Source organism: Lepidochelys kempii, chromosome 24, assembly GCF_965140285.1.
Source record: "Lepidochelys kempii isolate rLepKem1 chromosome 24, rLepKem1.hap1, whole genome shotgun sequence".
Lineage (NCBI taxonomy): Eukaryota > Metazoa > Chordata > Testudines > Cheloniidae > Lepidochelys > Lepidochelys kempii.
This window is the reverse complement of record NC_136403.1, coordinates 14580059-14594536: the sequence shown is the minus strand read 5'-3', so window position 1 is coordinate 14594536 and position 14478 is coordinate 14580059. Positions and strand designations below refer to the sequence as shown.

The 14478-nt window shown below is 52.3% G+C and overlaps 1 protein-coding gene across 1 annotated transcript; it reads left to right on the top strand.

Annotated features, from left to right (window-relative positions):
• Positions 1 to 4354: 4354 nt before the first annotated feature.
• Positions 4355 to 12047, top strand: COX6B1 (cytochrome c oxidase subunit 6B1). The gene is made up of 4 exons (XM_073322837.1): positions 4355 to 4462; positions 5403 to 5518; positions 10720 to 10820; positions 11792 to 12047. Exons 2-4 carry the CDS (start codon positions 5413 to 5415, stop codon positions 11843 to 11845), a joined length of 261 nt encoding a protein of 86 aa, XP_073178938.1. The 5' UTR covers positions 4355 to 4462; positions 5403 to 5412; the 3' UTR covers positions 11846 to 12047.
• Positions 12048 to 14478: the final 2431 nt, after the last annotated feature.

Here is a 14478-nt window from a genome sequence, read left to right as displayed (position 1 = left end):
TCCCTAGGAGAAAGGAAATAGAACAATCTCCTTCGGTCTCCTGCTCTCAGGTGGCTTTGGCCCCATGGGGCTCTTCCATCCATTTATCTTTATAAATGATCTGGAGGATGGTGTGGATTGCACTCTCAGCAAATTTGCGGATGATACTAAACTGGGAGGAGTGGTAGATACGCTGGAGGGGAGGGATAGGATGCAGAAGGACCTAGACCAATTGGAAGATTGGGCCAAAAGGAATCTGATGAGGTTCAATAAGGATAAGTGCAGGGTCCTGCACTTAGGACGGAAGAACCCAATGCACAGCTACAGACTAGGGACCGAATGGCTAGGCAGCAGTTCTGCAGAAAAGGACCTAGGGGTGACAGTGGACGAGAAGCTGGATATGAGTCAGCAGTGTGCCCTTGTTGCCAAGAAGGCCAATGGCATTTTGGGATGTATAAGTAGGGGCATAGCGAGCAGATCGAGGGACGTGATCGTCCCCCTCTATTCGACGTTGGTGAGGCCTCATCTGGAGTACTGTGTCCAGTTTTGGGCCCCACACTTCAAGAAGGATGTGGATAAATTGGAGAGAGTCCAGCGAAGGGCAACAAAAATGATTAGGGGACTGGAACACATGAGTTATGAGGAGAGGCTGAGGGAGCTGGGATTGTTTAGCCTGCAGAAGAGAAGAATGAGGGGGGATTTGATAGCTGCTTTCAACTACCTGAAAGGGGGTTCCAAAGAGGATGGCTCTAGACTGTTCTCAATGGTAGCAGATGACAGAACGAGGAGTAATGGTCTCAAGTTGCAGTGGGGGAGGTTTAGATTGGATATTAGGAAAAACTTTTTCACTAAGAGGGTGGTGAAACACTGGAATGCGTTACCTAGGGAGGTGGTAGAATCTCCTTCCTTAGAGGTTTTTAAGGTCAGGCTTGACAAAGCCCTGGCTGGGATGATTTAACTGGGAATTGGTCCTGCTTTGAGCAGGGGGTTGGACTAGATGACCTTCTGGGGTCCCTTCCAACCCTGATATTCTATGATTCTATGATTCTATGATCTCTGGTGGGGAGTAGCTGTGGCCACTGATGCTCATGTGGGGGGCAGAGCTGGGATCCCGGGCAAAGTTGCCCATTTCCAGGGATGCACAGATTTACAAGAAAACAAGGGAACCCCCCGCCCACTGGTAGGGTTGCCAACCCTCCAGGAATTAAAGAGTAATCTTTAATTAAAGATTACATCATGTAATGAAACCTGGCTCCAGGAAAACGTCCAGCCAAAACTGGCAACCTCAGCTGGCCAGGGAGGGCAACTGGGGCTGTAGCTGACTGCCAGGGCTGTGTGGGCCACTGGGCGCTGAACCAGGCTGGCAGGGAGGGGGAGCCCAAACCGGAAACAAAGTATCAACTTTCCAAACGGTTGCAGCCCTGCACCAATCAAAGACTGGGGCGGGGAGGGGCGGAAGGCAGCGGGCGGGGCTGCTGGGGGGAGATTGTCCAATAGGATCTTCACATGGCAGATTCAAACCCCCCCCGCCCCGCCCCCCAACAGGCTGCTGGGGTGTCCATGCGCCTAGGTGATCAGCTGGCTGCTGCTGGAAACATACCTTGCTATGCAAACCCCCCCACCCCGCAGAGTCCCTGATCCCAGGTGTGAGCGACAGCAGCTCCACCCCTCCGCGAGCAAAGTCAGTCACTTGGTAGCCACAATTTCACAGGCTCTTGCCAGCTTGGCTCAGGAGGCTGGGGGAGCCCAGCTGCTAGCAGAGAAAGAATCAACGGTCAGGAGCTACGGGAGTGGGATTTTTGATTTTTCTGCTGCCTCTGGACCCCTCTAATTTTCCTAGTCACGAGCTCCAAGTCTGTCTGAATCTATAGCAAGAGAAACCTTTAATTAAGGGGAGAGCGAACTCAGCACTGATGTGGGAATGCACCACAGCAATGCAAACCATTCGTAAAATGCACCCGCCCCATGGTATCCTTGGTTATAGTGCTTTGCCTCAGTTTCCCATCTTGTGCTGTACAAATGTCCATTGAACGAATGCCCCTCTAACGCACCACTCCCCTTTCCCTCCTCTGTACCCCACGCAGTTGGGGGTTCGAGGTCAGCGAGTCCCTGGCTGCATTCATTGGTTTGCCTCCCCCCGCCCCCTTCGGCCTTTGCTGCGATCCAAAGCCATTCTTCAGGGATTTCTGTGCTAGCAATTTCACTAGGCAACCTCGCTGCTCCTGCCGCCTCCGCATTGTCTTCCACCACAACACTGTCCCCATCCCAGCTCATCAGCCCCCTGGACCAGCTGGATCAGTGATTTCAGAGCTAACGGTTACTGAGAAGACACCAGACTGGTTAGTTCTGTCTTCAAACACTTGACAGGGAGGGTCAAACAGCATCTAGCACCCTTTAAACAGAGTCCGAACCACCAGTCAGGAATGTGCCAGGGCTGAAGCCGCTGAAATGCAGAAGAAGCTTGACGTTTGTTAAAAACTGAACGGCAGTTAAGTTTGGAAGGATTCGATTTGTGTCAGTAAACGTTGCTGAGCATCGATTTCATTGTGCACGCACACACCGACAGAAAACTATTTCCACTGAGAATAAGCGGACTATACAGAGAGGCAAAGGAAGAAAAACACAGCTTGAGAACGTATCAGATTTAAGGCTATTTACTTGGTATATTTTGACATGGGATATTGACACCTTGTGTTTCAATGGTTATAAAGCTTTAACTTGTTGGTCTCAATGTCTACAGTCATTGAATAATTATTGCCTGATCTCTGCCCACCATAATGTCCCACAACCATGAAAATTTAAATGGTTACACAGCTTTTACAAATGCTTATAAATAAACATCAATGTTTTCTGTTGAAATTATAAAAAGAAATAAAAATTGAATTCTGCCAAGCCCACAGAAGACAGCAAAACGTGTGTGTCCTGAAAGCAGCATGTCTACACTACAGTCAGCGTAGTGGGTGAGTTACATCAGAGGGAGCTACATTGTAGTGTAGACGCTTACAGAGTTAGATCGACGTAATCTGCTTTATGTCGGCCTAACTCTCTCGTGTAGACCAGACCTCTGTTGACAGAGTGTCCATCTCTCCGGGAGGTGGATTAACTCCAGCGATGGGAGAACCCCTCCCATCACTGTAGTGAGTCTACCCTGAAGCGCTACAACGGCACCATGTTTTAAGTGTAGACATACCCTGTAAGAACACCACCTCCCCAAGCGACAGCAGCTGGGTCAACAGAAGCATTCGTCCACTGGCCTAGCTGTGTCTATAGCAGGGGTTAGGTCATGATAACTATGACATTCAGGGGGGTGGATATATCACAGCCCCATGGGCCGTAGCATCTGCCCAAATTTTAAGTGTAGACCAGGCCTCAGAGTTAAAATTGAACAGCCCCTCCCTAGGGGTCAGGGTGACCACCTTTGTTGGATAGAAATAAGGGGAAAGGACATGAAAATAAGGGAGGATCCTTTATTTTAAGGGACATTGAAGGAAACACCATTTCCATTTGCAGATGGGATATTTTTTCTCCAGTTTGCATTTCCACTGCTCTCACGCATACAATGCAATGCCAGAAGCTGGGAATGGATCACTTGGTGGTTACCCTGTTCTGTTCATTCCCTCTGAAGCACCCGGCTTTGGCCACTGTCGGAAGACAGGAAGGATACCTGGCTACACGAACCTTTGGTCTGACCCAGGATGGCCGTTCTTATGTTCCTATGAGCTTCAATGTAATGTTAAAATGAACAAGGGATGTCGCTTAGAATAAGGGATGGGTGTCACCCTAAGAGCGGCGCCATCCCACTGACAACCCCCCTTTGCACAGCCCCCTTAGTGCCCCCTTGAGCCAGCTGCCCTGGGCCATCCCCGAGCCGGCCCACAGCTCACGCCTAAAGCGGGCCTGGTGCAGCCGCAAGGAGCTCGGGGCTGGTTGGGTCTGACCCCCGGCAGAGGCTCTGGGTGTTTGATGCGTGTTCAGGGGCCTGGCGACCGGCATGGTTCTTCTACTCAGCCACTTGGGGCAACGTTTCCGGTTGGGCTGGTGACTGCAGCACCCCCCGGGAGCCTCTCACTGCACGCGGGGTGGGATCAGCCGGTGGCTGAGCAGCGGGAGCGGAATCTACAGTGTGGTCTCCGCGCGCCCGACTATTATGAGTATTATGGTAACAGTGTCTCTTTTTTTTTTCATGCCCGTTTATTATGTGTATTGTGGTAAGTCTCTGCACTGTGTGCCCGCGTAGTATGGTAACAGCGGGAGGTCGCAGCGATGCTCCCCGCCGTCTTCCGGTGCCGCTCTAGCCCTGCCCTCTCGATGATTCTCGCGGAGACGCTCTGCCCCGCTCTCTGAGCCTGGGAGTCGCGCCCCCTCCATGATAAACCGTCACTTCCGGCGCCTCTCTAGCCCCGTCCGCCTCTGTGGTTCCGGTCTCAGGCCGTCGGTCTCAGGCTGAAAGTCACTTTCAGGAAGAGCCGCCGCCGCCGCCCGGGTGAGGCTGGGACCGGGACCGGGACCGGGGCGGGGGATCCCCCCCTGCCCCTCCTTCCGCGCCGGCACCGCCAGTCCCTGGGGGGACCCCCGCCCCGAGGACTCGAACCCGGGCCCCTCGCGCGGCCGCAGCCCCCGCCCTGAAGCCCGCGAACCTGGGACCAAAACACCCCCCCGCCCCGGGACTCGGCTCAGCCCTGGCCGGGATCCGCGGCCTTTCTCCGGCCTCCTCGCTGGGGCCGGCGCCGCTGGGGGGCACCCGCCGGAGGGCTGGGGGGGGGGGTTCGCGCCGGGGTTTAACCCCCCCCCGCAGAAACCGGCGTGGGCGGAGCGGCCCGCGAGGGGGGTCTGGGTGCTCGGCGGCGGGTCCCTCCGCCACGATCCGAAGGGTTTCAGCCCCAGGGGGCGGATGGGGTGAGATCAGGGGCTGGCTCTTGCGTGGAAGATGGCGAGGGCGATGGGAAGCCCCCGAGCTCACCCCGGTTTCCGCTCAGGACTCTCCCTGCGGAGCCGTCAGTGGAGGAAGACCGCAAAGGTTTCCCTGCCTTGGAGCTGGCTCCCTGAGTCTGTTCTGGCTGCGCTCCCTGGATTGATTGATTGCAGGGGTGTTGCAAACCGGCCGCAGTGGTACCTCGAAGGGGGCTTCACTTGCTGCCTCCCATGGACAGGAATGTAGCTGCGAGTCTAAATACCATGGCGGGGGACCCAGATCCCGGAGCAAAGGGGTGTGAAGCCCGTGCTTGCTGGGGCGCCCCCACTGCGCAAAGCTCAGAGGCTTTGGGGGGGTTAAATTGTTAGCTCCTTGAGGTAGAGGTTGACTCTGTCTGTGTGTCTGGGGCAGGGACTCTCTCTCGCTCTGTGTCTGTCACAGTGGGGCCCTGTTTGGGATCTTTAGGCACTGCCGCAATACAAATGACATGATTTTTCCCCCCTCTCCCTAGAACAAAAAAAATGGCTGACAGCATCCAGGCCAAGCTGGACAACTACAAAACTGCCCCCTTCGACAGCAGGTTCCCGAATCAGAACCAGACTCGCAACTGCTGGCAGAACTACCTCGGTGAGATGGGCTGTTAGCAACCAAATGATCTGAACTCTGATGCAGCTTGTTCACTTTGGCTGGTGACACAGACCTAGTCAGTTTTGCTTCTTGTCTATTGTTTAAATAGTTAAAAATATCCAGGTAATGATGAAACCCATTTGGGTTCTGCTCCTGTAACTGACTCTAAATTTATGCACTGCTAAGGTAGCATCTAATGGCCTCCATCCACGGGGGGCCCCATTGTGCTGCATGCTTGGCACACGCGCCATGAAAAGGCAGTCCTTGTCTTGAAGAGTTTATAACCTGAAGCCCTGATCCTGCAAAGACTTAAGGACCTGCGTAACTTTGCACATGGTTAGAGCCCTGCGCGGATACAAAATATGTATCCGCATCCAATCTGCAAACATGGTCTGCAGATATAAAGTGGATATCCACAGATGTGCAGGGCTCTACACATGGTGCGTAGACCCTTTGAAGTCCCCTGAATGAGATGAATAGATTTAAAGGCCAGAAGGCCCATTAAATCATCTAGTCTGACCTCTGTATAACCCAGGCCAGAGAATTTGATCTGGCCACCCCTGTTCTGAGCCCAGTACCAATTTGCTTCACATTCCATTAAGTGCATGTCAACAGCCTCCAGATTTAGTTAATACAGAGTTTTAGGCAGCTGGTGCTGCCTCATGCCCTCCACAATGTGGGGAGGGGCTAAACTTAACCCTCTGAAAACCAGGAAATAGAAAACTCTGGTACATGCCATCCCAAACTTGAGGTACCAGTAAGACGATTGGTTTGTTAGATGTTGTACAGTGCACAGTACAGAAGTCCTACCCCGAAGATCAATCTAAAGGTGACGGGGGAAGTTTGTTTATTAATCTAATTTAACAGGCCCTCATTAGATCCTATGATGGACTTGTCTGAACTTCCAGTCCTAGGCAGTCCCCATCCTGAATTGCTGCTTCATAATGGCCAATTCAGTTGGCCCAAACAGGCTTCCATGAATCCACAATTACTTTGAACACCTCATTTTTCCCAGGCTCTTGAGTTACTCCGTGTCTCAGCCTGTTACTCCTGTGAGTAGCTCAACTGGACGCGTGTGAGTAAAGCTGCAGCAGCTTTCGTTCAAACATCATCTGTGAAAGATGGAAAATTGGAATTATGCTGCTGTATAAAGGACAGAGAGAACCTTCAATGATTCCTTCCCCCCCCCCAAAAAAAATCTGCTGATGATGTCTGTGTTTGTTTATCCATATCACCGATGTGTCTGGCTTCCAGCACTGCAAGGAGAGATCTAGCTCTGGGCTTTTTAGCTTTCATTTAATAAGGCCTAAACAATATTCGGCTTAAAAAATTTCTCCCCTTAAAGGCTTTGGTAGCATATTGTCTCTGGGTAACGAGAGAGAGGATGGCCAAGTGGTTAGGGCACTGCTAGCCTGGAACTGCAGAAACTTGGGATTAAATTCCCTGCTCTGCTCCACGTGTGATATTTAGCCTCGCTGTACCTCACTTTCCTCATCTGTCCAATGGGGTAATAGCACTGCCCTGCTTCATGGGAGTGTGGTGAGGATAAACCCATTAAAGCAGAGCCGGTTGGAAGCTGGTTTTCCATTCAGTGGGAAATTCTGAACATTTTGGTACCAAATCAGAACAAAAAGCTGAACTTTCAAAATTCTCCATGGAATGAAAATTCCCTCAGAACTTGGTTCAGAACCATCACGATGTTTTGTTTTGATTCTTCATATAATATAAATATCGTATAAAAAGTAACATAATGTACAAATTTAAATGATAAAGTCTCAAAAAAACATTTTGACCTTGATGAAAAGACTCGTTTTGACTCTTTTCCCCTTGAAAATTCTTGAAATCAACATGTTCCTGCAAAGTCTGCGATTCTGGTGAAACTGCATTTTCCAGTGGAAAACTGCTCTATGTATCTGAGCACCTCAAAATTTTTTTCCAATGGTAATGGGGGCCAGATTAGCACCGAGCCCTCAATCTAAGGTGCATTAGAGAGCAGTGGAGAAGCAAGCTGTGTCTTTGAGCATGTACAGAATAAGGGCTAGCAGCTGGCTGTCAATTTCCATTGACTTCCAGTGCTCAGCACCTGTCGCTATTAGGCCTTGAGGAGGCTACACCAATGCCATCAGCCATGGGTGTCTTTAATCCCTCAGTCTTTCATTTGGGGAACTCTCTCCTGGGAAGCAGTGACTCTGAAACAGATCTGGGGTCATGGTGTGTAATTGGCCCAATGTGAGCTAATGCGATCCTGGGATGCGTAAACAGGGGAGTCTTGAACAGGAGCAGGGAGGTTGATTTCCCTTTGAATCGGGACTGGTGCGACTGTGGCTGGAGTCCTGTGTCCACAGTTTAGGAAGGATGCTGATAAATTAGCAGGATTCAGAGAAGAGCCAGGAGAAAGATTAAAGGGTTAGAAAAGCTGCCTTATAGTGAGAAACTCCAGGAGCTCAATCTCTTTAGCTGCAGGGGAAGGTTAAGTGATGGCTTGATCCCAGTCTGTAAGTGCTTGTGTGGGAGTTGGAGGAGGTATACAGGGTATTCCCATGACACTAATTTAACCATAAATTCCTCTATTACATCCAAAGGCCAAATGGTATTAATTCAATTACTCTAAACACACCTAAATAATAAGCAGTTTACTACAGTAACAAAACCTTGATAAGCATTTGACCAAGATACTTACAAACGTGCTAAATCCTGCAGGTCTACACTTAAAACGCTGCATCGGCGCAGCATTTAGGTGAAGATGCTCCACCACCGATGACAGAGAGCTCTCCCGTGGTGTAGTTAATCCACCTCCTCGAGAGGCAGTAGCTGTGTCGATGGTCAATGGGAGAAGCTTTCCCTTTGACATAGCACTGTCTACACGTGGGGGCGTTAAGGTTGGTATAACTCAGTCGCTCAAGGGTGTGGATTTTTCACACCCCTGAGCTATGGAGTTATGCCAAGATAAGCCTGCAGTGTAGACCTGGCCCCATATTGCTTGCCTCCAACTTGGTCAGGCGGGTATTTGCAGAGAATCCTTTAATACCCTGTAATAAACCTATGATGTCGTTGCCAGTTATCAGACCTTAGCTATGGCTGGATGAAGCAGTTCATTAAATAGCCAATTATTTACTGCCCGTAGTACCCAATTAACCTTGTTTTATTTATTACTTCAGCTCAAACCTTAAGTAAGATAACGCCAATACCATGATGGGTCACTACATGTGTGTCACGACTCCTCTCATTCCTGATCTCATGTGCTTTGGGCTGGTTGCTCGTGCTAATATCCAAACTCAGTTTAAAACCACAGTTCACCCACATGTAACATGGGCCTATATTCCTGCAGTGGGGAACAAATATTTAATAATGGGCTCTTCGCTCTAGTAGATGAAGGTCTAACACCATCCAAACTTTCATTCCAAAAACTGCTCCCTCTCAGGCCACATTCTCCTGAAGACCTGAGGAGAATATGAATGCTCCAGCTGTAAGTGCGGCTCAATCTTCAGGAGAACAAGTTAGGGGACTGCCTGATCAGTCTGCAGAGATTCACTTATCCCTTGCCCGCTCCTCCCGCACTGAAAAACCACCGGAGGAAAAGAGGCCTACTGCTTCATAGAATCATGCAATAACAGAGTTGGAAGGGACCTCTGGAGGCCATCTAGTCCAACCCCCTGCCCAGAGCAGGACCAATCCCAACTAAATCATACCAGCCAGGGCTTTGTCAAGCCTGACCTTAAAAACTTCTAAGGAAGGGGATTCCACCACCTCCCTAGGTAACGCATTCCAGTGTTTCACCACCCTCCTAGTGAAAAAGTTTTTCCTAATATCCAACCTAAACCTTCCCCACTGCAACTTGAGACCATTACTCCTTGTCCTGTCATCTGCTATCACTGAGAATAGTCTAGATCCATCCTCTTTGGATCCACCTTTCAGGTAGTTAAAAGCAGCTATCAAATCCCCCCTCATTCTTCTCTTCCGTAGACTAAACAATCCCAGTTCCCTCAGCCTCTCCTCATAAGTCATGTGTTCCAGTCCCCTAATCATTTTTGTTGCCCTTTGCTGGACTCTCTCCAGTTTCTCCACATCCTTCTTGTAGTGTGGGGCCCAAAACTGGACATAGTACTCCAGTTGAGGCCTCACCAATGTCGAATAGAGGGGAATGATCACGTCCCTCAATCTGCTGGCATCATAAGCAATTTGCATCATAAGCAATTTGCAGCAATCCCCAGAGACCCATCAGCTGCCAGAGAAACACGGAGAATATGTAGGCCATAAAACCAAACTAAAAAGCAGGTACCTAATTAGTATGCAAAAATAGAAAATAAAAATGGAACAAGAGAGAAACCCACGGAGTGGAAAGCAAGACTATGCAGGGAAGGGGTGATCCCAGACTTCACCCATCCCGAGAGTGAGCCAGACACCGGGGGTGGGGGGTGAGAAGAGAGGCGGGGGGCTTCAGCAAGGACTCAATCCACAGGGATGGTGCTGGAGTTACACCACTTTGCAGTGCAGGATTCCTGCTCCCGCTGTGCCAAGGGCTAGAAATCCTCCCCCTCCCTGTCACTAGCCTCTCAAGGGGGACATGCAGGGGTAGTGTGTTGGACCCCCCCCTCCCTGACTAAACCCGGTTCTCCAACTGGCAGGCAGCTTTCCCCAAGTTCATTCCTGTGGTAAGTCCTGTTAAATCAGTGGCGTGATGGGGGGGAGGGATAGCTCAGTGGTTTGAGCATTGGCCTGCTAAACCCAGGGTTGTGAGTTCAATCCTTGAGGGGGCCATTTAGGGATCTGGGGCAAAAATTGGGGATTGGCCCTGCTTTGAGCAGGGGGTTGGACTAGATGACCTCCTGAGGTCCCTTCTAACCCTGATATTCTATGATCTATGGTTCATCCAGGGGTTGCAAGTTGCAGCTAGAGAAATTCAGACTGGAAATGAGGTGTTAATTTTTGACTGAGTAATAACCATTGGAACAGTTTCCCAAGGGTTGTGGTGGATTCTCCATCACCAGCAATTTTTAAATCAAGATTGGATGTTTTCCTAAAATATCTGCTCTGGGAAGGAATTCAGGGAAGTTTTATGGCCTGTTTTGTACAGGAGGTCAGATAGATGATCATAGGGGTCCCGTCTGGCCTTGGAATCTATGAAACTGCTGCCCCAGAAGCATCAGGATTGTCCTTTGGGGAGTTTTTCTAGCCTTGCAACTTCTCTCTCTCTCTTGTAGACTTCCATCGCTGCGAGAAAGCCATGGCAGCCAAGGGAGCCGACACCACATGCTGCCAGTGGTACCGCCGTGTGTACACGTCCCTCTGTCCCATCTCTTGGGTAGGTCACTGGGGCTGAAAAGTTATTGGCTAGAAAGCAGGGTTATCAGGCGTGTGGGGGAGGGCAGAGGACGCTTAGCGCCTTTCGGAATTGGGCCTGCATCTGCGTTAATTCTGTTTAGAGATGGCCGCAGGAGCTGATTGGTATAGCTAGGAAGCTGCAACATGAGGGTCTCTGTGATCTAGAGCCCCAGGAACTGTGTGGGCCCCTGTCCTCTTCAGTCACACCAGCCCTTCCACCTGAAAAATTGCCCAGGGACCCAGTTCCCATAATCCTTTTCAGGCCCAAAGGATTGTGGGATACAGGGAGTTCCCTTTGGAGAATCCCCAGCCTGTAGCCCCTTGGCTGGAGCACTAAGAAAAAGTGTTGCCTTGTTATCATTGCAGGCGATTAATCTACATGTCCTAGCTCTGGCACATCCCTGTCTGGTGAGTCTGATGGAAAATCAGATCCACAACGGAACAATTTTTCATGACAAGTGTCTGCTTCTTGCAGGAAAAATCGCAAATTGTCATCAAAGCCGAATGCTTGAAAACCAAAATATTTCCATTTGGTTCCTCTGCTGCAATGTCTCATGGGCATTGTAGTTTTTCTTCCTGGCCCCCTGCCTTCTATGAACTAGGTTTCCTGGCTGCATTACATTTCCCAGGATGCACTGTGGTCAGGGGTTGGCATGAATGAACTGCTTCCCCAAGAGGAGATCCTCGTGCATCATGGGAGTTGTAGTCCAACCAGGATGCTCCACCAATAGAGAATGGGGGGGTGGCCCCTGAAGTACAATTTCCATGAGGCACTAATCAAAATTCTGGCTTTTCCGCCAACAAATGGTGCAGAAAAGTCCAGAAGCCATTGTCCAGCTAGCCTTAGTCCTGGCCATCCCCTCCCGCCCCCCCCTCCCGCCCCAAGCCGGAGCTCCTTTCTTCTGATTATGCCGGAATGGGTGATCAATGGAACCTGTTGGTCTCTTTCAGGTCAACGCCTGGGATGAGCGCCGGGCAGAAGGGACCTTTCCCGGCAAGATCTGATTGGCTGGTGTTGGTGCGTCGGCCACTTGTGCCCCCTCGCCCCGGGGTACAGTGGCTCTGCTCGGACCCTCGGTTCGATGTCTCTGGCCGATTCTTTGATTGTCTGTCTTCGGTCCCATCTGCTCGAGAGTTCGGTGTCCTGCAATGGGGCACAGTCTGGGCCTTGCAAACTCTGATGATAAAAGTAAAGGCATGAAACCTACATTATCTGTCTCTCTCTTTCGTTGGACCATAACGGGATATGCTAAGGAGCTATTCACTCCCAGCCCCCTGGCTCTAACCACTAGACCCCACTCCCCTCCCCCAGCTGGGGAGAGAACCCAGGAGTCTTGCCTGTGCAATTAGAGGGTGACACTGGCCCATCCTCTGTCACCCTTCTAAACCTGCGTTCTGCGCCGAGGAAGCAGCTCCGTTCTCTCTCCCGTCCCCCCGGGGGTTGCAGGCGGGGATGGAAGGAAGAGACGTCATGTGGCAGGAGGCTGTCTGGCACTTGGGCTGCTTGTGCCTCAGCTTGGCAAGCTTGTTGCAGCGCTTCCTGGTGGCAGCTCTCTGCGGTAGAGAGGCAATGAATAGCAACAAGGGGCACAGCACCGCTAGCCCCCACCCTGAACCAGAGACAGCTGAGCTACCCTCAACTCGTTCAGACATCCTGACGATCCCGGCCTAGGTTGCTCCACCCGCGAATGCTGATGGCTGGGCGCTAGCCTGTCTGTCCTTCCCCAACCCTTCAAGCGGGAATTCCTGTCTCCTGCAGCGTTTAACCCCTGCTCTCCCGGCTGCTCTCTGCCTGTTTGGCCATTGGCACTTTCCCCATTACTACAGCGTTATGGGTTTGTACAGCACCTAGTACGTGCCAGGTCTTGCTCTGTGTCCTCAAGGCATTTGACTGACACATCTCATAAATGTTTCTTCACCCTGATGACATGCAACGCTGTAATGAAGGGGTGAGAATTAGCTCTGATCTGTGGCTGGCTTTTGTGCCCGTCTACCCAGTTTGCTGAGCTGTGTCTTGGGCCTGCTGTCATCACACCAGTCTGTTCCCTGCTGGTAGATGAGGATAAAGGGTGCTTTGACTGGTGCTGTCAAAGTGACACAACAGCTGTGCCCTATTGGATTAGCAAGAGACTGCTGGCCTAAGGCCCCCCCCCACCCCCAGGTAAAGGACCCCTCAATCCAAGGGGAGGAGCCATTGGACTGAAGTTCTGGGGTCAACCAATGAAAAACCAGAGATGGAAGGGAAGGTTAAAAGTCAAGGAGCGGGGTGGGGAGGGGACAATGAGCAGAGAGACCCCGATAGCACCGGTCACTCATCTAAGGAGTCAGTGGACACCAGTGGTGTGATTCGGGGGGGAGTGTCCAGTTTCCATCGTTCCAGAGGGACGGCAGTTGTGGCGAGCACTGGGAGCAGGCTGCCGAGGAAGTCCCGTGACTTTGTGGGGCCAGGGTGCGCATGGATTGGGAGGTGGGGGGACAAGTGCCGCCAGAATCTAGACAGAAGGTTTGGAGGGGCTGCAGGCTGACACGCCCTTTGCAGATATGTGCCAGGGTCTCCCTTGCTGTGGAAGGGGCTGGTGTCAAAGGAGTTTGTGCACCATACCAACTACATGCCTGGGCTCATGGCTAGGTGGATGAGCAGGCAGCTGATACGCCTGATGGGCTCTGGATCCAGAGTGGGGTGCAGGCTGCCCTCCTGGGCTTCTCTGCCCTCTGCAGGTCACAGTAGTTCCCACCATTTGGTGTGGGGCAGGATGTGAGAGCAAGGGAAACATGGCGTGAAGCACGAGGGTGTACAGCTGTTTCCTAGGCTTGATTTGGAGGCAGAGGAGCTGGGTATTGCTCAGCCTGCTTGCGGGAGGGAGGGGCTGGGGAGGCTTGTGGGGCTGGGGCCCGATGCTGAGCTCGAGGGCTGGGGGTGACGGGTAGGTGAGGAGCACACACACACACACACCCCCCTCTGCCTTCAGCCCACATCTGATGGGAGAGCTAGCACAGCACGTTTACAGGCAGACACCCAATCTCCATGGAGCCCCTCCCAGGGCTGGAGGGGCCATCCTGTCCTTGGGGCAGTTGTTCCAAGGGTCAGTTCCCTTCCTTGAGGAAAATCTGCCCCTTGTTTGCAGTCGGGATTGGTCTGGCTCTGGCCGTCGGGTCTCCCTTGTCCCGGGGGGCGCTGACAGAGCCGGATCAAGTCCCTCCCCGGGAGAAAGGAACCAGACCGAGCTTCTTCGGTCTCTGGCTCTCCCAGCCCTGCCGCAGGGGGTAGCGGCCCGCGCCGGCTGGACTCCGAGCTCCGCGTGGGTGGGGGCAGAGCTGGGCGCCCGCCCGGGGCCAAGTTCCCAGCGTCCAGGGAGGCAGATTTACAAGGGAACGGGGGGCGGGCTGTGTGGGCGGGGGCCCACCCCAATCAACGGGGGTAAGGGAGGCAGGGGGCGGCGCTGCTGGGAGCAGGTTGTCCAATAGGATCGCACGCGGCAGATTCAACCCCCCCCCCCCCCCCCACTCCCAGAGGCCGGCCCCGACACTCTCTCGGAGACGGGCGGGTGCGTGTGGGGCTGGGGCCGGTGACCGGCAGTGGGGGGGGGGATGCGATGGGGCAGTGGCAGAGCCCAGTCGCAGATGCTGGGCCCGGCCCG

Excerpts from the sequence above, each read along its gene's own strand:
- COX6B1 (XM_073322837.1), top strand. The coding sequence starts at position 5,413 with ATGGCTGACAGCATCCAGGCCAAGCTGGACAACTACAAAACTGCCCCC. Across the intron at positions 5,519-10,719 it reads CTGCTGGCAGAACTACCTCG|ACTTCCATCGCTGCGAGAAA; the intron begins GTGAGATGGGCT and ends TCTCTCTTGTAG. Across the intron at positions 10,821-11,791 it reads CCCTCTGTCCCATCTCTTGG|GTCAACGCCTGGGATGAGCG; the intron begins GTAGGTCACTGG and ends GGTCTCTTTCAG.